Raw genomic sequence first — 22,829 nt, forward strand, 5'->3', positions numbered from 1 at the left:
TATCCAACCAGAAGGGGCCCCAGATACTAATGTAAATAAAAGTTCTGGAGCCAGAGAAAGGTTTCAAGACCTTGGTTCTAGGGCAAGATACTTAGGGTTCCTTTTACGGAACCATGAGGCCCCCATCGAGAATATACAGGAATGGCAACATCGGCCTGGGTCTCTGAGCGACGACGAGGATCGGAGCCCCTGCCCGCCCACAGTGGACAGAGAGCAGGGGTGAGAAGGGAACCTTTGTTGTGTTTCACCTCTGAGATTTGGGGAATGTTTGTCACTGTGGCATAACCTAACCTATCCTGACTGATACAGTGTGAAGGCTTATAACTCTACACTTGAAGTTCAATTCGCTTAAACAGCATGCACTCTCTGTGGGCTTCATCCCAGGTGCAGGCAGCACAGAGGTTAGTCAGACGCAGTCCCTGCCCTCGATGGGCTTGTAGCCTAGGCGCCTCTTTGAAAGGATGCTGAGCCTAGGACAAGGGCAGGTGCGGCTGGGAGGGGCACCTTGTGAACACCGGCATGTCCCCCAAGCAGTAACCCCCTGCTGTTTGCAACATCACCCAAGAGAGGAGATAACGCTGTGAAAATGGTTAATTCTACAAGCAGCTTTTCTTGGGGGCGAGGGAAGGGAGAATGAGTGGCAGCTAGGAGGCAGTGGGGAGGGGAGGCTGGCGGAAGTGACTCTGGGATTTCCTGCTACATTTCATTACTGGGCACCAAGGGACTGCAGAAAACAATTAGTGGATTCGGACGCATTACAGCAGTTCCTTTTTTACATCCCCTAACTCAGATAATGACAGCTTTCCTGCAATTAGGAGAGGGTCTCCTTCGTGCACAGATTAACTGGGTGTTACAGCTGAGCTGGAATGAACTAGCTGTGAGGCCTCAGCTCCAGGAAAAGGGTGACTAACTCATTCACAATCACAGCCAGCTGCGGACTCGAAGATGCCCCCCCCCCCCCCCCCCGGGTCAGTAACACAAGGCGGGGGTTGGAAGGGGCCGTGGAGGAAGCCGGGAGAAGGTGGGTGCAGGGGCGAGGTCACGGTTTCTCCACCGGGTCCATTTTCCAGGCACCACGTGCGTGGGGTGCCCCGATACAAAGTGCCGGCTCCCTTTCATAAAGCTTAAGACAGTCCCTCGCGTAACAGAAATGCTCAGTGAGTGTCAGGGGTGCATACATGCTGGCCTTTAGGCATACTCTCGCCCTTAATCCCCGCAAACACCTCGATGAGCGACTGTCCTTTTCTGCCGTGTTTCGCAAGAGCCAGGGCAGCTGAGAGAGGTTGCTAGGTGGCTTGCAGCGTGGTGGGTCTGGGGTTCCAACCAGACGCCCTGACTGCGGAGCGCGTACGCGTGCAGCCCCTAAGCCCGCACAGCTTCTCAGCTGCAACCCACCCCCCCCCACCCCCCCACCCCCCCACCTCATGACCACCCACCGCAGGTCCTGCTGTGCCGGGCCTGGGCGGGGACCGGATGGCGGGTTGTGGAGCCCTGGAAGGCCAGAGGCTTGCTGGGATGCTGCTAAGTGAGCAGGTGCAGGAGGAATTTTAGGGCCTGAGTGGAGGGTGGACGCATAACCGTGCACGTGTGCGAGCGTACTTTTGTGGGCGTGTGTGTGTCCGCGTTTTCATTTGTTTTACTTTCTGGTGTGGGTTAAAGAACTGTGGCCTGCAAGGTGCTGCTGGAGTCCCAGCCCTGGGCCCCCTGACCCCCCCTCCCCCCCAGGGGCTGCTGGCGGGGGGGTGGGGGCGTCACGCTCTCGGGATTCAGGACCTTTCAGCTCCCTTTTGCAGGTTGGTATGTTTTGTGTTCAACTTCCCATTTGTGGGAGCCATCAGGAGTTCCCTCACCCTCCAGAAAGAGAAAGGGAAACGGGTGGGGTGGGGGTGGGGTGGCGTAAATGGCTCGGAGGCCTAGCTTTGGCAAGCGCCCCTCTATGTGGAGTCACCGAGAAGGCCAAGGGGGTGCAGTGGGTTCAACTGAGTGTGGCCTGCACAACCCTGGCACAGGAGCCAGCTGGGCCTAGGTTGGGAATCAGCCAAGACTAACCAAGGGACGGACCTGCCGGAGTGTTCGGGACCGGGGTCAAGGCAGAGGGTTCCTAGAGCTCTCTCACCTCCCGTCCAGACACAGGATGGGACAGGACGTTAGGAACCTGAGGGGGAAACTATCAGAACTACCAAGAATGAAGACTTGTTCATGGGGCGCCTGGGTGGCTCAGTCAGTTAAGCATCTGACTCTTGGTTTCAGCTCAGGTCGTGATCTCACGGTTCGTGAGTTCAAGCCCTGTGTCGGGTTCTGCGCTGACGGCACGGAGCCTGCTTGGGATTCTCTGTTTCTCTCTCTGCCTCTCCCCCGCTCACGCTGTCTCTGTCTCTCTCAAAAAAAAAAAAAAAAAAAAAAGAAAGAAAGAAAGAAGAAAAATGAAGGCTTGTTCAGAGTCTTCTGGCCGTGAGTTCTCCCTTCTGAGCAGAGGCGAGATCAGACCAGGTGCACTTTGGACCGATGGGTTTCTGTTCCGATTCCTCCCGAACTCTCGTTACTCGGAGGGCTTCCCATCCTAGTGGCTCCTGCTTCTTTTTATTATTATTATTATTATTATTATTATTTTATTTTATTAGTTTTATTTTTGAGAGGCAGAGAGAGACAGAGTGCCTGTGGGGAAGGGTCAGAGAGAGAGGGAGACACAGAATCCGAAGCGGGCTCCAGGCCCCAAGCCGTCAGCACAGAGCCCCACGCGGGGCTCGAACTCACGGACCGCGAGATCACGACCTGAGCTGAAGTGGGACGCTTAACCGACTGAGCCACCCAGGCAACCCTCGCTTCTTCTTTTAAAATGCAGAGGTTTTCTAAAGAGAACATGGACGACTCTTCGCTGCCAGCATAAAAAGGCCTCCCTTTTTCCTGTAGAAATCTGTGAGCGTCCACGGTCGGCCCTGGCAGTGCAGAGCTGAGCGCGACACGGTTCTTCCCCGCAAGGCGGGGGAGGCCGGCATGCAGACCCCCGCCCCTGACCCATGGTGGGGCTCATTCCTTCGCTTGGTCCACTTGTCACGTGTCCCTTTACGTGCCAGACGTAGGCTGGCCACAGGCTTGGGACGCAGTGACGAGGAAGACGAGGAAGCGGCATGCCCTGCCCCCGCCTGCACTATGGTTCCTGGCCAGGGGACCGGCTTCCACCACAGGGGGTGACTGACCCCCGCCGTGTAGGGTCCCGGCACGTATACTTTGGGGAAAGAATTGCCCAGGTCGTTGTGCTATGCGCTCCTAGCTCACAGTGACTATCGGACCGGCAGGACAGAGGAGTCGACAGGCCGTTGTTAACGGTGACGCCGGTGCTGGGAAAGATGCTCGGCTAAGAACGGAATGGTGGCCTGGAGAGGTGGTCTGGCTTTGGGGTCGAGGTCATGCAACCCGTGGCTGGACCGCCTGCTCTGCCATGAGCTGGCTGTGTGGTTCGGGCACGTCACCTGAGGTCCGTATTTCAGTTTGTTCATCTGCCAAATGGGTACCGTAACAGCATCGACCTGATGGGGCTGCTATGGAGGATCACGTGAGATAAGACACGGGAAGAGCCTCAAAACCGCGGCCGGCAGACGGAAACACGGAGCGTGTTAGGGGAGCGCACTACGCGGCAGTCACTACGAGTGCTGTTATTACCGATGGAGGAGCTTTCACCCTTGCCCGAGACACAGCCCTGAGAACACCACGTAAGGACGTCAGGTGAGCCTATGGGAGGATGCGCAGTCCGCCAGGAGGGACGGTGTGGGGGGCCGGGCCCCGGTGCCAGGCTGAGACCGGGTCGAGCAGCGTTCCCTGTTGACTCAAGCCAACCCGGTGGTTCCCCCACTCTCAAGGGCAGACGAAAGCCTCGTCAAGGCTGAGAAAGTTAATTCCTGAAGCCTGTGGTCTGCAGGTGTCGGCAGTAATGCTACCTCCCTTTTTCTACCCCGAGTCAGATAGAAACAAACATGGGAATTGTGTTTTGCTAGCAATCTTATCAACAAGGTCTTGTGACCCGTCTAGAAAATGCACAAGAAACACAGAACTAAATGTTTTGGTGGGCAGCGATTTTGTGAAACCTGATTATTCTTAGAATGACCTGATCCAGAAGAGTCTTATATTATAAAAGATTGTGTACAGCAACAATAAAGCCGTCACTTGGGCCATCAGCCCAGGGGACCCTCCTGTTCCCAAACTTTCTCTCTTCTCTCTTTTTTCTTGCATTCCCCTACCCTCAGGACCCTGACCTCGGTGTTGGTCGCGCCGGCCGCGACAAGTGGCGCCCGAACAGGGACCTGAGACAACAAGGAGGAAAGCGAAAGCGGCCGGCGCGGCGTCTAATTCAGGAAGGGGAACTGTGCCAGCAGCACAGACGATGGGAGTAAAACTATGGGACAGAAACAGTCTATGGAACAGGGGATATTTTATAACTGCCTTGCAGGCTCTTATGAAGGAGAAGGGAATTAAGGTTTCTCAGTCAGCCCTTAGGGAATTTTTTGACATAGTGCGTGATTATTGCCCATGGTTTCCAGACGGGGGTACAGTGATTTAAAGGACTGGCAGCGAGTTGGTCAGGAACTTAAAAAATCAAATGAAGATTCGTGGAGCTGAAGTTCTAGGGACTTTGTGGTCTACTTGGACCCGTATTAAGGAGGTCCTTGATCCGCAGGATTCTATTGAAATAGTTTCTCTTAGCTCGGAAGTAGCCCAACCTTCAGTGACTTCAGATGCTCCTCTCCCTCCAGAAACTACTTTCAATGCCCTTTCGGGACAGTCACGGGTGCCTTCACCTTTACCTCCTCTCCCCCTTCCTAGAACAGTTATCTGTGCAAGATCCAGAAAATAATGATGACTCTCCTTTTGGGGATCAGGGAGATGATGGGCCGTATTTGGAAGATCAGAGGAAGCCTGCCTTCTTGGCCCCTCTGGTCCAGAAGGTACCTTTAAAACGACCTTCTTTTCAGGCACAAGATAGAGGCTTACCTCGGCTGGCTTTCCCTATTACTCAGAATCAACAGTCCACTGAACCTTACCCCGTTATGGGAACTACTCCTTTGCAGCGGACTCTGTATCAAGCAACACAGTATGGGGAAGACACCTCTGCTTTTCACGCTTACCCTGTTATTCAGCAGGGGGGACAGAGAGCGTACTCCGCCCTAAGTTTTCAATTGCTGAAAGATTTGAAATCCTCTACAGCCCAGTATGGTCCAACAGCTCCCTTTACCCTGTCTATGCTTGATAATTTGAGCAGGGAGGCATTATGCCCAGGAGATTGGAAGGTCATCGCTCAGGCTTGTTTGAGTGTGGGAGATAACCTCTTGTGGAAAGCAGAATTTGCGGAGAATGCTGAAAAACAGGCTATGCATAATAAAAGAACTAACATACCAGTGGATTTTAACATGCTCACAGGTACAGGACAATATTATGATGTGGGCCTCCAGCTAAATTATCCTGAAATTGCGTATAATCAAATTAATACCTGTGCCATTACAGCTTGGAAAAAACTCCCCTCCACAGGGGGCAGAACTGAGGAATTGTCTAAAATTAGGCAAGGGCCAGAGGAGAAGTACCAGGATTTCGTTGGGCGCCTTTTGACTGCAGTCAGTCGTATCGTTACTGATGGGGAGGCAGGTACCATTATTGTAAAACAACTGGCTTATAAAAATGCTAATTCTGCATGTCAGGCAGCCATTCGTCCTTGGAAAAATCAGGGTACCTTGGAGGATTATATCAGGCTATGTGCTGAGATTGGACCAGCCGCCTTAAAGGGAATAGACCCCTTACAGGTCCATGCCCAGCTTCAGGGTAAAAACGTAAGAACTAATCCAAGGAAGCTGGGTGGAAGAGTGTGTTTCAAATGTGGCCAAAAGGGCCATATGAAGGCCCAATGTCATAGTAAAGAAATAATTCCAACCACCCCCGGTTTGCCAAGTGGCCCTAACATTAATAATAAGCCGGCAATTATTTGTCCCAGACGTAGACGGGGGTGTCACTGGGTCAATGAATGCCGCTCTAAAACTGATTGTAATGGCAAACCTCTTCAGGGAAACTGGGAGCGGGGCCAGCCGCAGGCCCCTCAAACAACTGCGGCAATGTTCCCACAGGCACCTTCCCACCCATTGTGTCCAACACTGGAGACCTCCCAGGTATTAGCCAACTACACCGCGGCACCCCCGCCAGTGCAGGACTAGATCTTACCCCAGCTCAGTCCGTTTACCTAGAAGGAGGACAGCCCCCTAAAGCCATCCCCACAGGGATATGGGGGCCTCTACCCAGGAATACTTGGGGGTTATTATTGGGAAGATCCAGCTGGACTCTTAAGGGATTGATGATCTATCCTGGAGTTATTGATGAAGATCACACTGGAGAAATAAAAATTTTGGCCAGCTTACCTATGGGAACTTTGGTGCTTGAGCCCAAGACTCCCATAGCACAATTGATCTTGATACCCCGGATATCCTCCAATAATAAGGCTGTTAAACCTTATCGGGGAAATCAAGGGTTCGGCTCCACAGATCTTTATTGGGCTAAAGTGATCTCTGTAGAAAAGCCCATGCTTACATTGCATATCCAAGGAGTCCCTTTTGAGGGACTAGTGGATACAGGTGCAGATGTCTCCGTTATTGCTCAAAAAAATTGGCCTGTCACATGGCCTACTCAAGTGACTAATATTCCAATTAAAGGTGTTGGTTATGCCTCTGCTCCGTTGCAAAGCTCTGATTATTTACATCGGAGACTGCCTGATGGTATGACTGGAACTTTTCAGCCTTTTGTTTTGAAGATAGATCTTAATCTCTGGGGCAGGGACATATTAACTGCAATGAATTTGACTCTGGAGACTAAGGCAGTCCCGATTCAAAAACAGACTAATCTTGCTATGCACCTTATGAAGGAAATGGGCTATATTGAGGGGAAAGGCTTAGGGAAGGAGTTGCAAGGGAATCCTGAGCCATATGTCCCCGAGCCTAAAAGAGACCATTTCGGATTGGGTTTTTCCTAGGGCCATTGGAAACTCCCCACGCTATGCCTCTCCAGTGGATGACTTCCACTCCAGTGTGGGTTGACCAATGGCCCTTACCTACTGTTAAGAGGGAGGCTGCTGCTCACCTCATAGAGGAACAACTGCAATTAGGTCATTTAGTTCCCTCCACCAGTCCCTGGAACACCCCAATCTTTGTGATGAGAAAAAAGTCAAATAAATGGAGGTTGCTGCAAGATTTGAGAGCAATTAATGCTGTCATGAAGCCCATGGGGGCTTTGCAACCTGGCCTCCCTTCCCCATCGGCCATTCCTTTACAATATCAATTACTAGTTTTGGACTTAAAAGATTGTTTTTTTACCATTCCGTTGGCCCCTGGCGACGGAGAACATTTTGCATTCTCCCTGCCTTCCACTAACTTACAGGAACCTGCTAAGCGGTTATCAGTGGAAGGTCTTACCGCAAGGCATGGCTAACAGTCCGACTTTATGTCAAGACTTTGTGGCCAGAGCAATTACCCCTTTTAGACAGAGTTTTCCCCATGTATATTGTATCCATTACATGGATGACTTACTTTTGGCTGCTGAAACTGAGGAATTATTACAGGAGGCTTTTATTTCTCTTCAAAGATGCCTTAAAGCATATAATTTGATTGTTGCCCCTGAGAAAGTTCAAAGGGAAGCACCTTTTGAATACCTAGGGTATCTCATCTCCAAATCAACTGTCCGACCTCAGAAAGTATCAATTAGAACCGGACATTTGACTACTTTAAATGATTTTCAGAAATCATTAGGAGATATAAACTGGATTAGAAATACACTAGGGGTCACCACAGAACAATTACTGCCTTTGTTTAACATTCTAAAAGGAGATAGTTCTCCAGCGTCCCCGCGAAGTCTCACTCAAGAAGCTAAAGAAGCTAGAAGACATATAGAACAGGCCATTCAGCAGGCCCAAGTCACTAGAATTGACCCTTCTCAGCCTTTGTATTTAATAATATTAAAACCTCAGGTCATCCCCTTTGCAATTCTGTGGCAATCTCATGGTCCACTTGAATGGCTACATTTAGCCTTACACTCTCTGCATGTCATTAATCCTTTGCTATCTATGGTTTGTCTTCTCATCATTAGAGGAAGATCCCGAGCTGTTCAGCTCTTTGGACACGATCCAGAATTTATTGCATGTGCCTTTCTGACACAGAAGCTGGTGGACGCTGCTTTTGCTCAGTCCATCGAATGGCAACTTGCCTTGGCTAATTTTACAGGTCAAATTAAATTTCATTTACCTTCTGATTCTTTTATACAAGGTTTCAGTCTTATAGATATTTTGCCCTCTAATCCTATTGTTTGTCAGCCGATTGAAGATGCTGCTTCCATTTTTGTGGATGCTAGTAAAGAGGGTAAAATTGCAGTGTATTATGTCACTTCCCAACATAAAAATTTGATCACTTTAAATTATACGACTAAATCTGTCCAAAGGGCCGAGCTTTATGCTGTACAGGTAGCCCTAAAAACTTACCCAGAGTCTATAAATGTCTATTCTGACAGTCAGTACGTTGTCAAAGCCGTGTTGCAGCTTCCCACTGCCTTTATACTGACAGCAGATGAGGAACTTTATCATCTATTTCATGCTATACAAAAACTTCTTAATTTACGGCACAGTCCGATTTATATTTCCCACATTCGAGCTCACACCGACCTGCCTGGTCCCCTAGTTGCTGGGAATCGGATAGCCGATGCCGCAACCCATTTATTGCAAGTTCTGCCCATCACCACTCCTTTGGAAACAGCCAAAAGGAGTCATGATAATTTTCATCAGAATGCGGCCGCCCTTCGACGAGAATTCAAAATATCTCGTGAAGCGGCCAAATTGTTAAACAGTGCGGCATCTGTCCGCAATTCTTCCCACAGCCGGTCTGTGCCATTAATCCCCGAGGTCTTCGGCCCAATGACTTGTGGCAAATGGACGTCACCCAATATTTACCTTTTGGGAAATTGCAATATATACATGTGTCTGTAGATACTTGCTCAGGCTATATACATGCTTCAGCCCACTCAGGAGAAGCATTTGTTGATGTTCAAAATCACCTATTTTCTGCCTTTGCAGCAATGGGCAAACCTCATAAAATAAAAACTGACAACGGTAGCGCTTATACTTCTAAATCTTTTACAGAATTTTGCCGCCGATTCCGAATTGAGCATACAACTGGCAGTGCTTATAATTCCACAGGACAGGCTATTGTTGAGCGAGCTCATCTGACTCTAAAACAATATCTGCAAAAACTTAGGGGGAGATATTAAAGGGAAAGATCAAGTATTCCCCACATGTGCATCTCACTCTTGTGTTGTATGTTTTAAATTTTTTAAATGTCAGTGAAGCAGGGATGACTGCCGCAGAGCGTCGCTGGGGAAAGAGTCAAGAACCTCTCTTGATGGCTAGATGGAAAGATGTGCCGGAAGGCATTTGGCGAGGCCCAGACCCAGTCCTTCGAAAAGGGCGAGGGTGTGCTTGTGTTTTTTCCACAGGGTGAGGAAGCGCCACGCTGGGTCCCGCTTCGGCTCCTCAAAGATATTACGGTTGCACCGAAAAATGGCCAAATTGACAGAGACGGAGCCCCCCCCAGAAGCGACAACGGCGGAGTCATGAGGCGGGTACACCCACCTGGGGACAGATAAAGAACCTGCTGACCCAGGCCACTGATGTAGTGATGGCCTCAGGAAGAGAGGTAACGGCCACACAGGTCTTCTTGGCATGCCTGTGCATTCTCACTACAATCGGAGAGTCTGCCCTCTATTGGGCATACACGGTAGGTCCTCCTGCAGTACAACCTGTAACATGCAGAGACCCCCACACCCAAAGTATACACTAATCTCACCTTTATGGGAGGGGAAGATGCAGGGTTTTTGCCCACCGTGTCGGCCTCTATAAATTGGACGGCACTCTCCGCAGGAGTACCCATCTGCCTGCAAAGGGAGTCTACGCCGTACAAACTTGCTTATGGGTGCTTGGGTACGAAACCAGTAGGGCGGTCTATTACTTATACATTGTGGCAAAATGGCAAGCGTCCTTCTGAACGGGTACCCCGCTCTGTTGCCGCTTCTTGGCAAAAGAGAGAATTATTAGGAGAATGGATGTTTTTTGGACCGCGTGATACCCCTCAGAATCTTCCTATATGTCCCTCGGCTGGTCAAGGTCTTACTGGGGACTCACCTTGGGGTATATGTGCCCGATCCTCTTCATTGAGGATGACTCCTAAAGACATAAACTATACCATAACAGATTATTCCTGAAAGGCCCGGCTAGCTCAGTCGGTAGAGCATGAGACTCTTGATCCCAGGGCCGTGGATCCACCTCCTAACGAGGTACAGGTACACCATAAGATTATCCCACAAACCATTTTGCAATCCCCTGAAGGAAGAATTCATTCTGATCTTTGGAAATTATATGCTACCTTTGATAAAATATATACTAATGACAGCTTTAGTTTTCCAGAATATTATGTTTCTCCAGTTCTGCAACTGCGTGCCTGTGTTCCTCCACCCTACTATCTGATTGTTGGGGACGGGACCGTTACTCCAGTGAAAGAAGATGGTCATCAGTTATACCGGCTGACGTGTCCTGCTTGTGTTTTGACCAATTGTCTACCAGTAGATGGACCCCCTAGAAGTGGGATGAAGGTTTATCTGGTCTTACAACCTCCCTATTGGATGTTGCCAGTAAATGTTACAGGACCTTGGTATCCTAATTATGGGATGCAATTGGCTTTAGAAATCAGTAAACGGCTGCGCAGGACCAAACGGTTTCTTGGACTCTTGATTGCTGGACTCATAGCAGCAGTGACTGTGATTGCCTCTGCAACTGTATCTGTAATATCCTTACATGAAAGTGCCCAAATGGCATCCCCTGTAAATGAATTGGCTCATAATGTATCCAAAGTGTCTGTCACTCAAGAACGAATAGATCGTAAATTGGAAGCCCAATTAGAGGCACTACAAGAAGCATTAATGTATCTTGGTGATCAGTTTGCTGTTTTGCGTACCAGACTTTCTTTAATTTGTCATGATGCATATAAGCATATCTGTGTTACCCCTTTAGAGTATACCAATATGACATGGGGACAAGTGCGTCATTTACAAGGGGTTTGGCATGATGCTAACACTAGCTTAGACCTCTTACAGCTACAAGAAGAGATAAATGCTGTTGCAAGTAGCTCACTCAGTTTCCCTGACCCTGGAGATCTCGCTGAAACCATACTGCACCAACTTAATGGATTTAATCCATTTAATATTCTTCAGCATTCCTTTTGGATCTTTATTGGAATTGTTTCCGTAATATCTGTTATACTTGTCTTGCTGTGTTATTTCTGGAGATGGGGTCTTACTGCCTTTACCACATACCAAGCCAGGATGCACATGTTGCAATTACAAACAATAGGGGGACATGTGGGGGGCCGGGCCCCGGTGCCAGGCTGAGACCGGGTCGAGCAACGTTCCCTGTTGACTCAAGCCAACCCGGTGGTTCCCCCTCCCATTCATGTGGGAGGCCGGGCCCCGGCGCCAGGCTGAGACCGGGTCGAGCAACGTTCCCTGTTGACTCAAGCCAACCCGGTGGTCCCCCCTCCCATTCCCCCACTCTCAAGGGCATACGAAAGCCTCGTCAAGGCTGAGAAAGTTAATTCCTGAAGCCTGTGGTCTGCAGGTGTCGGCAGTAATGCTACCTCCCTTTTTCTACCCCGAGTCAGATAGAAACAAACATGGGAACTGTGTTTTGCTAGCAATCTATCAACAAGGTCTGGTGACCCGTTCAGAAAGTTCACAAGGTACACAGAACTAAATGTTTTGGCTGGCAGTGATCATGTGAAACCTGTTTATTCTTAGAATGACCTGATCCAGAAGAGTCTTATATTATAAAAGATTGTGTACAGCAACAATAAAGCCGTCACTTGGGCCATCAGCCCAGGGGACCCTCCTGTCCCCAAACTTTCTCTCTTCTCTCTTTTTTTCTTGCATTCCCTTACCCTCAGGACCCTGACCTCGGTGTTTGTCGCGCCGGTCGCGACAGACTGGGACGTGCCGGGTGACCGCCAGCACCCGCGGCCAGTCAGTGGGTGAGGTCAGCCTGGACGTTCCAAGCCTTCCGGCTGCACCTGCAGCTGCACGAGTGAGCCCAGGTGCAAAGAGGAGAGGAACTTCCTGGTCCACCCACAGAAGTGTGAGAATTATCCAGTTATTGCTGTGTTAAGCCACTACATTTAGAGAGTTGTTTGCAGCAATAAACAGCGGACACAGAATGTTAGCAAACACGGCACGAAAAGAGATCCTAAACGTGCACATGTGGTTGGCCTTGGATCCGGCGCTCTAGCGATCTACCGTAAGGAGGAACATGCCCTGGGTGGCTGCTCCCCTTCAGCCTCAACGGGACAAATGCACACGGAGCGGATGTGGGCCCAGCCCGCAGCCTGGGGCCAAGCCTGCCCGACCCGCAGCCAGAAACAGAGCCTGTTCTAGAGCAGCCGAACCACAGCCAACCCACAGATCCTGAGCGGGAAAACATTTGGTGTCGTTGCCCTCGGAGTTTAGGGGGTGGCTTGTTATGCAGCATCGCTACAGCAAAAGCTGACTGCTACGCCCATCCTGCCTCTCTATGACCCACACGTTTGTAACGAAGGTCCTGTGTCCTGCATGAGAAATGCCTCCCCCCAATTTTCGTGAGAGATTCTGTCATTTGCACAACGCTGCAGGAATACAGAATATGGCATTATGCAGGAGTCGACGGTGTCGCTGTATGCCAACAAAGCCCTTTACTGCAAGAGGTGAAGAGCTGAGGACGGGGAGACATAGAAGGTCTCTAGGGGGTTCTTCCTAGCAGGCCAGAAGGTCCCAGGTGGATTATTATATTTTTAAATGCTTATTTATTTATTTTGAGAGAGAGAGAAAGCAGGGGAGAGGGGCAGAGAGAGAGGGAGAGAGGATCTTTAAAAAAAAATTTTTTTTAAATTTTTTTTATGTTTATTTAGATTTTTTTTTTTATTATTTTTTTTAACGTTTATTCATTTTTGAGACAGAGAGAGACAGAGCATGAACAGGGGAGGAGCAGAGAGAGAGGGAGACACAGAATCTGAAACAGGCTCCAGGCTCTGAGCTGTCAGCACAGAGCCTGACGTGGGGCTCGAACTCATGGACCGTGAGATCATGACCCGAGCCGAAGTCAGACGCCTAACCGACCAAGCCACCCAGGCGCCCCTATGTTTATTTAGATTTTGAGAGAGACAGAGCACGAGTGGTAGAGGGGCAGAGAGAGGGGAGACAGAATTGGAAGCGGGAGCCAGGCTCTGAGCTGTCAGCACAGAGCCTGACGTGGGGCTCGAACTCACGGACCGTGAGATCATGACCCGAGCCGAAGTCAGACGCCTAACCGACCAAGCCACCCAGGCGCCCCTATGTTTATTTAGATTTTGAGAGAGACAGAGCACGAGTGGTAGAGGGGCAGAGAGAGGGGAGACAGAATTGGAAGCGGGAGCCAGGCTCTGAGCTGTCAGCACAGAGCCTGACGCGGGGCTCGAACTCACGGACCGGGAGATCATGGCCTGAGCTGAAGTCGGACGCTCAACCGACTGAGCCACCCGGGCGCCCCAGGGGAGAGAATCTTAAGCAGGCTCCATGCTCAGTGCAGAGCCCAATGCGGGGCTCAATCCACACCCGTGAGATCATAAGCTGAGCTGTGATCAAGAGTCAGATGTTTAACTGACTGAGCCCCCCAGGAGCCCCCCCAGGAGCCCCCCAGGTGGATTATTTGTACCAGGTAGAGCAGGAAAGGCAGGTAAGGGATGTCTTTTTGACTCATTCTGCTCTGGTGATGCCTGGGTAGGGGAAGAATTTATACAGAAAGGAAAAGTACAATGTTCTCCACGGTGTAAGTGGAAACTCAGTTTCACCGGAGCCCCAGATTCAGCCCTGCTTCCTCCGTGGTTTTTGCCTGAACTCTGACCCCAGCCTGGATTTTCCTGGTGAACGCAGCTCCGAGCTGGCTCCCCAGGCCCTTCTGCATGGTGGCCCCAGGTTACCCAAAGCTCCTGGAAATAGGACAGAGCTACCTCCTCGTTGCTTAGTGATGCAGACAACACCGCGTGATGGGGGGGGCGGGGGCTGCTGAAAGCTACAGGGGAGTGGGGGTGGGGGGGGGTCCTCCAACATGACACAGAGAAGACACGAGGCTCATCTGCAGGCCTGACACACAGGGCTTGGCCTTTCCATGGTAAATGCCAAGGACGGCACATCCACCTTGCCCGTGTAACCAGGAAAATAGCTCTGGTCCTCAGTCCAAGGTGGGGGACCATTTTAGCAAAAGAGAAGAAGCAGGAATGAGTCATGCCCCTCAGCTCCAGGGTCTCTCCCAGGCCCTCCGGGGCTGCCAGCACTGCAAATAACCCGGGTCAGCCCGACACGTCCGGCTCCCTCAGGTCCGGCCAGCGGTGGGCATTCCCGCCCCTCCCTGCTTGCTGGCAACCGGCCAGCAATCCGGTCACACACTTGGGCCGGCCGGGGAGCGGCCAGGGGCCTCCTTCGGGGCTGGCCTCAGGCCAGCAGCAGCTCTGAAGAGCAGAAGCTGCAAAGCGATATACCTTGAGCTGAATCTGGTCAACCGTGGGTTTTGCCATTTGCAGAAATACCGTACGATAAGCGGGGCACCCCAGAACAAGCACGCGGCTGAGCAGAACTCCACGGAGTTCGAAGTCGGGGAGCTGACGCCCAGAGAGGCATTCGAGGCAGCCCCCAGTGAGACCGCTGGGCGGAACTCTGGCCCTCCCTGCCAGCCACCCTCTGCTCCCAGGCCAAGGAGTCACCGTCTCAGTGCCTCCTCCTGCTCCAGGGTCCTACTGCTGCTGTGTTCCCCCAGGAGACGTTAAGTCTGGGCCCCGCAGACCGTGGACCACTCCGAGCGCCCCGGGCTCTGCACCCGACTCCCCCAGCCGTCCCCTACGGGCTGTCCCAAACCGGCACTCTGTCCTGGAGACCTCACCCACCAAGGCCCGGAGCAATGGCACTCAAGCTTTCCACTGCCTCAGCACTCCAAGTATGTCCCCGGACGGCACGACACACACCCAAAGGTGTCTGTGGAGGCTAGCTCCCAAAGATACATCCACCTGGCACCCGTGAATGACAACGTCTTTGGAAAAGGTGTCTTCAGATGTAATCGAATTATGCAAACGTAATTAAGTTCAGGATCCTGAGATGAGATCATGCTGGCTTTGGGGGGGGGGGGGGCTAAATCCAATGAGACTGTCCTGAGAAGAGAAGAGAAGAGAAGAGAAGAGAAGAGAAGAGAAGAGAAGAGAAGATAGGAAAGAGAAGATTTAAGGATTCAGGCAGAGAAGGGAGGGACGCATCTACAAGCCAGGGAGGGCCAAGGGCCGCCAGCCACACCAGAGGCCGGAAGCGACAAAGAAGGATCATCCCCTAGAACCTCCGAGGGAACGTGGCCCTGCCGATGCCTCGATTTCAGACTTCTCGTCCAGCTCCCTTCGCTCCCACTCAAGAACGCACATGAGAACACCAGGGCAATGCCATTATCATAGGACCATCTCGCATCCACTCGAATTTGCGTACAGAGAAAAAACAAACCATTTTTCAAACGACTTCGCCGTTTTGTCTATTGTCAAACTATTTTTAACTTTTAACGACTATCACCAAGAACTGGGAACACATTCACAAGGCTCGTGACCCCTGGCCCAGAACCTCCCGCCTGGGGGATGAGCTTGGGAAGGGTCTTCATCCGTGACAAGCCAGACTCACCTTTCTCCTGAGCCATCTCTTGCAGACAGAAGTAGATGACTCTGGCTCCCAGGCTGAAGCCAATCAAGGTGACAGGTCGCCGGCCCTGTGGGGAGACAGGACACAGGTGTCTGGGGAATGCACAGCCAGTTCCGGCAAAGCATCAGCCCTGACAAGGACGGCCCCCTGCACACCCCTTGGTGCCCGCCTCACGCTGAATGAATCATGCATGTGCTATTCCTGTCCTGGAGCTCTGATGTCTTAATTAATTAACTAATCTTATTTGAGAGAGCGTGGGGGAGAGGGGCCGAGGGAGAGAAGGAATCTCAGTGCGGAGCCTGATGCAGGGCTTGATCCCCTGACCCTGAGATCATGACCTGAGCCGAAATCAAGAGCCGGACGCTCAACCGAATGAACCACCCAGGCACCCCCAGAGCTCTGATGTCTTAATCAGGACGGGCAGGGCCCTCATTCATGCAGGAGTGCACCTGCTGTGGAACTGCAGGCAGCCTCTGGCTGGGTTAATTCCCTTTCATCTCCAACCATCATCCGGCCACTGTCTCTTCTCCCCCAGGGGACAGGACTCAACTATCAGGTGGCAAATGACTGCAGGATAGCGGGGCCCTTCTGGAGCCAGGAAGAGGAGGAAGGTACCCCCAGGGGTGATGACAGGTAAAGAGGCAGAGACAGGTGAGGGATAATTGTTCTGTTTCTAGATAGAAAGGTGGGACATGAAATCAGGCAGTAAGTTCGACATGGGGACAAGGGGAATCTTCTGACTAAAGAACTCGCGGAAAAGGCAACTCGTAAGAAGAAGAAAGTTCCCTGAGGTGTCTGGGTGCAAGTTCTCCATGGAAGGAGGAGGAAGGAGCAGAGGAGCTCCAAAAGGTCCAGTCGGGTCCTGCCAGTCTATTCCTTTTCCTTGTTTTTGTGCCAAAATGTGTATCCCCCCTCTCCCCACCCCCGCCCCCTTTACGACAACAGGAAACCCTTGATCAAATAGTATCCCCGTCCTGCAGGAACTTTGTGGCAACGGCTGCTGGCCATCCCCCGACACCCACTCTCCCTGGGTCCCTGGGAACAAACTCCTGAGTTTTGCTGGCACACAGCTCCTTGACCAGGGACGAAGTTTCTCCGACTCCCCTGCAGCGAGGGATGGCCAAGGGAGGAGAGGGGAAGCAACTGTGTGTCTACGCCTTTCCCTTCACTTGCCTGCCTCCAACTGTCTGCAATGTCCATCTCGAACTGAAGGAGAGACTGAACGCTGAGGACGTGTGGCCATGACGTTGAAAGCCGCCCACGTGAGGCAGAGTGACAGCCCCTGGGAGACGGTCCCATCCTAACCCGTGGGCCCTGTGAATGCCACCTTATATGACAAAGGGGGAGGCAGGAGGGTCCGAGTCAGACAGGTGACCTGCTGGCAGAAGCAAGGGACAGAGAGAAAGATCTGAAGATGCCACACTGCTGGCTCTGAAGATGGAGGAAGGGGGCTCCCAGCCAAAGACAGCAGGTGGCCTCTGGCAGCTGGGGGAGGCAGGGAAGTAGATGCTCCCTGGAGCCTCCATAAGGAACGCGGGCCCGCGTTTTAGATTTTCATTTATTTTTCCTTAATGTTTGTTTATTTTTGATAGAGTGCGATAGAGCGGGGGAGGGGCACAGAGAGAGGGGGACAGAGGATCCGAAGCAGGCTCCAGGCTGACAGCAATGAGCCCCACGTGGGGCTTGAACCCACGAACCGTGAGATCATGACCTGAGCCGAAGTCAGGTGCTCGACTGACTGAGCCACCCAGGCACCCCTATTATTTATTTACTTAGAGAGAGAGAGAGAGAGCGAGCGCATGGACAGGGGAGGGGCAGAGAGAGAGGGAGAGAGAGAATCCCAAGCAGGTTCTGAGCTGTCAGCACAGAGCCCAACGTGGGGCTTGAACTCACGAACCGTGAGACCATGACCTGAGCCGAAATCAAGAGTTGGATGCTTAACCGACTGAGCCACCCAGGTTCCCCACCCCCCTGCCATTTTTAGATTTCTGACCTCAGAGCTGTAAGATAATAAATTTGTGTTGTTTTAAGCCAGTATGTCTGGGGTAGTTTGTTACAGCACCACGAGCAAACGAATACACATCGCATTGCCCTGGATGCTGATACCCGGGCTATTCCACGGGAGGGGATAAATGTCTACCTTGTTTAAGCCGAGGCCACTCTGGTCTCTGCCTTACTTCCAAACCTGTCACAGGACCTCCCTATTTCTTCTGGCACAGACACAGAAATCAGATGGGGGTTTGGGGTCTCAAGCAATTTACCCGCTGTGGCAGAAACTGCTAGCTGTCCCTCAATATCCATCCTCCCCTTCCCATAGCTGAATTTCAGCTGGGTTCACTGACACCCAGAATAAAGACGGCATCCCCCAGCTTCTGCGGCAGTAGGCGTGGTCCTACGGTGAGGGTCTGGCCAATGAGACGTCAGTGGAAAGGCTGCAAGGCCTTTCTTTTTCCTGCTTACCTGGAGGGCGGATGCTGGCATCTGGTACCACGAGGTCAAGACCCCCTACAGCAGAGCAACAAGCCAGACGGCCCTGGGCTGCCTCGCCATGGCACAGCGTTCTAGTGCAAGACTGCCTTCCTAGGCTTCTCCTCGAGCAATAAACTCCCACCTCGCTTAAGCCACCGTTATTTGGGGTTTTCTCTCGCCGCTAAAACTAACCCTAACCGCACAGTCATCTCTGGAACTTTTCCCCAAACTTCTGTTTCCATTTACTCAAGTTTATTCTGAAGTTACGGGGGGGGGGGGGGGGGGGGGGGGGGCATCAGTTTCATTTCCCTGGTAGGTACTGGATTCAAATTTTAAAAGTATTCTGATTGTTTATCTTCCTGATCATTTTACACGGTATTTGGACCACGGGACATCTGCTCAGATGGTGGCTCTAGACTTCCAGGAGGGAACACCTGCCCTTGTCCCTTCCCTCAACGTCCTTGTTATTCAGTCTTCACCTCACTACCTGCGAGAAACGCACAACCTACAATTCTCACTGGTCCTTCCTGGGATGTTCTTGTGACTTGGACTGTAGGGGCAGTGAAGGCCATCCACCCCCAAAAAGCCACTAGACTACCTCCATGTGGGCTTGTCTTTAGGGCTGACATCTGTGCACAAGTCAGTTTCCACACTTCCCTACTTCCCTGCACCTCCCCCAACAGCCCAGGTACCTGCTGCCGGGAGAGCAGGATGTGGGCCAGGTGCTTGCCAACCTCTGCAGATCGATGGAGACACACGCCCCAGGGGTTGTCGATGACGTTGGCGACAGTGAGGAGTGAGGCTGGCCAGGTCAGGGCAGCCACGATGCCTGGGGAGGTGGGAGATCAGTGATGAAAGCAGTGGGCAGAGGTCCTTCTCGGGAAGTGGCGGGCTGGCCAATGGATGCCCGAGTGAATGTGTGCAGAGTCTTGAACTTGGAACCGGTTAAGTTTTCCAAGTGCTGTCAAACTGCTATTAGAGCAATGAAGAAAGCTGACGCTCGTGCATTTCTGACTCATGGACTAAAGTCCTTCTGTTCAAGCATCGGTCATCAGTGAGATGCCAAAGATGGCCTCAGTTTGTCACCCGACCCTGTATCCTCCCGCTTTGTGTTATAATTCTGCAGGGCCCGGGCCCCTGCCCCTGCCCTGCCCTCCACTCTAGCCTTGGCCATGTGAGTTGCTTAGGCCAATGAGCTATTAGTCGACGTGAAGCTTGAAACGGTTTTGTGCGTTGGGTCCAGGCTCTCACGCACTTCTTTTAATTTTTTTTTTTTTTTCAACGTTTATTTTATTTTTTGGGACAGAGAGAGACAGAGCATGAACGGGGGAGGGACAGAGAGAGAGGGAGACACAGAATCGGAAACAGGCTCCAGGCTCTGAGCCATCAGCCCAGAGCCTGACGCGGGGCTCGAACTCACGGACCGCGAGATCGTGACCTGGCTGAAGTCGGACGCTTAACCGACTGCGCCACCCAGGCGCCCCCTCTCACGCACTTCTAGCGCTGGTGTGGGCTAGCCTGCTGATCCCAGGAGGAGGTGAGAGACAAATGGAGCAGGGCCGAGTTGTCCTAGTTGCCCCAGACCAGGCTAGCCCAGATCGGCGGACATTTGGCTGACCCACGGACGCATGAGCAGGCCCACCTGAGATCAGCCAAATGAAGCCTTACGACTTCTCAGCTATTATGAGAAGTGATTGCTGTTTTAAGCTACTGAGTTTTGGGGTTGCTTGTCATGCAGCAATAGCTAACTGATATGCCGTGTGACAACGTGATTGGCTGTTTACCGGTCGCCTCCCCACAGAGACCATAAACTTGATAGACAGGAATGCAGTCTTAACCTCTCTGTGTTCCTAAGACCCAGCACCAGGGTCACCCGGCTCACCAGGGGCCTCAGGCATGCAAAGATATGCTACTGGTGTGAGTTGGGAGCTGTGGGCCTGCTGCTGGCGGTGGTGGCCGGGTCGGGCGGTGCTTACCAGACAACACTGTGTACTTCAGGGCCTCCTGGGCTACCATGTTGGCGAGACCACTGAGGATGGTCTCCAGGGCATTGCCGAGCTCCATCAGGTACTTGGCCTCCCAAGCCAGGCAGTACTGCTCGCGGCTGCGGGCCAAGGCCGCCCACGGGGCGCTGAAGGTACCTAGGGGAGAACGCAGGTAGGTGGGGGGGGTGTCTCTCCTGTCTGTGACAGAGGGTGGCCCACCCCACCTTCCCAGACAGGTGGTGACAGGGGACCGCTTGCCCTTGTGGGGAGACAGAGCCCCTCCCCCCCGCTGCTGAGCGTTAGCTGTTAGCAGAGCAGACAGAGCGCAGCGCCACCTTGTGAGTCAGCAGGCTGGGGTTCAAGTCCCAATTCTGCATTCAGTAGTAGCCGGGTGACCCCGGGCATACCACTTTCCTACCCTGAGCCTTACTGCGCTTATCTGTGCAGTAGGAGAGGAGTATTTATCTCCTTCTATAAAGTGGGTAGGAATGAAGTCTTCGAACTTCCGTGCATGTGAAGTGCTACTCTGTCTCTCCGTGCAGAAATTCTGGCATCAGCTGCCGGGGACATACAACAGGAACGTGCACTGCACACCGGGACGGGCAGCTGGCTCTGTGAACCAGTGGCAGGTCATTCAACAAGCTCGGGCTGGGAAACAGTCTGGAAGCTTGGGGCAGATGTATCTGAGCCCGGCTCTGCCACGATCTTGCTGGGTCAGCCAATGCTTCTGGGCCTCGTTTTTCTCACTTAGGGACGAGTTAATGGGGAGATGTGGACAGCACCACCACAGTGACCAACGTCAAGCAGGAAGTATGTCGACTGTCTGCCTCCCTCCTTTTCCTTGCTCTGTGCCCTCCTTCTGCCCCTAGGATAGTGTCACCTCTCTGCATGACACTGTAGCCCTCTGCCCTCTGTGATGTGGCCCCTGCCTCCTTCCCAGCCCCTCCCTCATCAATGCCTCACTTACGCCCTGCCCTTCAGAAACACATTTCACCTCACGGCCTCTGAAATAGGGTGCCACAATTAGCCTGATTTAAATTTTTTTTTTACGTTTATTCATATTTTGAGAGACAGAGCGTGAGTGGGGGAGGGGCAGAGAGAGAGGGAGGCACAGAATCCAAAGAAGGCTCCAGGCTCTGAACTGACAGCACAGAGCCCGACGTGGGGCTCGAACTCACAGACCGTGAGATCATGACCTGAGCTGAAGTCAGACGCTTAAGTGACTGAGCCAGCCAGGCGCCCCCAAATTAGCCTGATTTTATAACTGAGGAAACTGAGGCATCCAGCCCTCTGGCTGGGCACAGACAGGGACATGCACACATCATGCTGTCACTCTATTCTGGGAGAAGGGAAAGGGGCCCAGGAGGATGCCTGACCAGTCCCCCCGCCCCATGCTTTCCTGCCTGTGGCCCCAGTGACCTTTCCAAAACAGAACTCTCCTCCCACCCCCGCCGAAACCACCATTTCCTCCCTTCACTCCTACTTGCCCTTGAGCTTGTAGTTCAATCACCTCTTCCACAGGGAGGCTGCGTGGCCCCTCTGGCGGAGCAAATGCCTTTCCGCCGTAAGTTCTCATACAGCCTGCAGTCACACGCTTACTTTTGCGACCGTCTGTGTGACGCACGTCTCCCACAGCCTGTTTGCCAAGGACCAGATTCTCAAAGCCCAGTGACGTGGCACAGGGTAAAACTCATGAAAATGCGATGATGAATGAATGTGCACCATCAGCTTCCCGGAGGCTTCGGGTTCTGGACGTCCGCTACCTGCCCGACTCAGAGGTGTCATCCCTACCTAAGGGCGCCATGCGGACACGAGGACCACCCTGGAGCTGCTCCCTGCTCTGCGGGGACCCTGCCATGGCTCTGCAGCAGCTCAGGGTGGAGAGCAGGGGCGGGGGAGGGGGGGCGGTGGGCAGAGTGAGGGGGAGGAAGGTAGGCCGTGCCGGGTCACCGGCCTGGGCTTGCACCCGGCTCAGTAGCTTCCTGGTCGCTTAGCTCGCAGCTAGCCAGGCCGCCCTTGTGGGCCTCGGCTTCCACATCTGTAAGAATGGATGATACCTTCTGACTTCCGAGTGTCGTGGGGCTCACGTGAGATGTTGCATGAATAGCATTCGATACATGTAAAGCACTGTATCGCCCCGTGGCCCAGAACACGGGGTGTGGGGCCAGACAGAAAGAAGAGTGGTGAGTTCTGCCCCAGTCCCTGGCTACCCAAGTGGACCCTGAGCAGCCCTTACGAGCCTCAGTTTCCTCATCTATAAAATGGGGGTGACACTGATGCCCACCTCCCTGGCTTGGAGTGAGAGACCAAGAGAGCGAGGCAGGCAACACGCTTGGGTTAGTGCCTGGGTTAGTTCCTGTTCCCTACAAAGCAGTGGTCATTATTGCATATAATCCTATCCAACGAAAGGGTGGGTCAGGAGACACGGGTTTGAATCCTGCATTAGCCATGCCCCTGAGCTCACGTGACCGCCCTGGGTTTTGCCCTCCTGCCAGATCAGGACAGGAAAGGCCCCCACCTCAGGGGGTGGATGTGAGGCTCACAGGAGGTAACGCATACAAGTTCCCATTGAGAGGGTAAAAC

At 52.4% G+C, this 22,829-nt stretch overlaps 1 protein-coding gene across 11 annotated transcripts in view; it reads right to left on the reverse strand.

The window, feature by feature from the left end:
• TMCO4 (transmembrane and coiled-coil domains 4) overlaps positions 1-22,829 on the reverse strand; it is a 103,808-nt gene that overhangs the window by 34,574 nt on the left and 46,405 nt on the right. For 10 of the 11 annotated variants that reach the window (XR_006206164.1, XR_006206165.1, XR_006206162.1 and 7 more), the window contains exons 11-13: positions 20,238-20,402; positions 18,954-19,090; positions 15,775-15,859 (exon numbers count right to left, since the gene is read on the reverse strand). Coding sequence is in view for 6 of the 11 variants with exons in the window: in XM_042952248.1 (XP_042808182.1) it covers positions 15,775-15,859; positions 18,954-19,090; positions 20,238-20,402 (387 nt within the window). In the remaining 5 variants the exon portion in view is untranslated. Of the gene's footprint in view, positions 1-15,774; positions 15,860-16,965; positions 17,171-18,953; positions 19,091-20,237; positions 20,403-22,829 lie in introns of those variants that run through there. The other variant, XM_042952253.1, reaches the window with a different exon arrangement.

Source organism: Panthera leo, chromosome C1 (assembly GCF_018350215.1).
Source record: "Panthera leo isolate Ple1 chromosome C1, P.leo_Ple1_pat1.1, whole genome shotgun sequence".
Classification (NCBI taxonomy): domain Eukaryota; kingdom Metazoa; phylum Chordata; class Mammalia; order Carnivora; family Felidae; genus Panthera; species Panthera leo.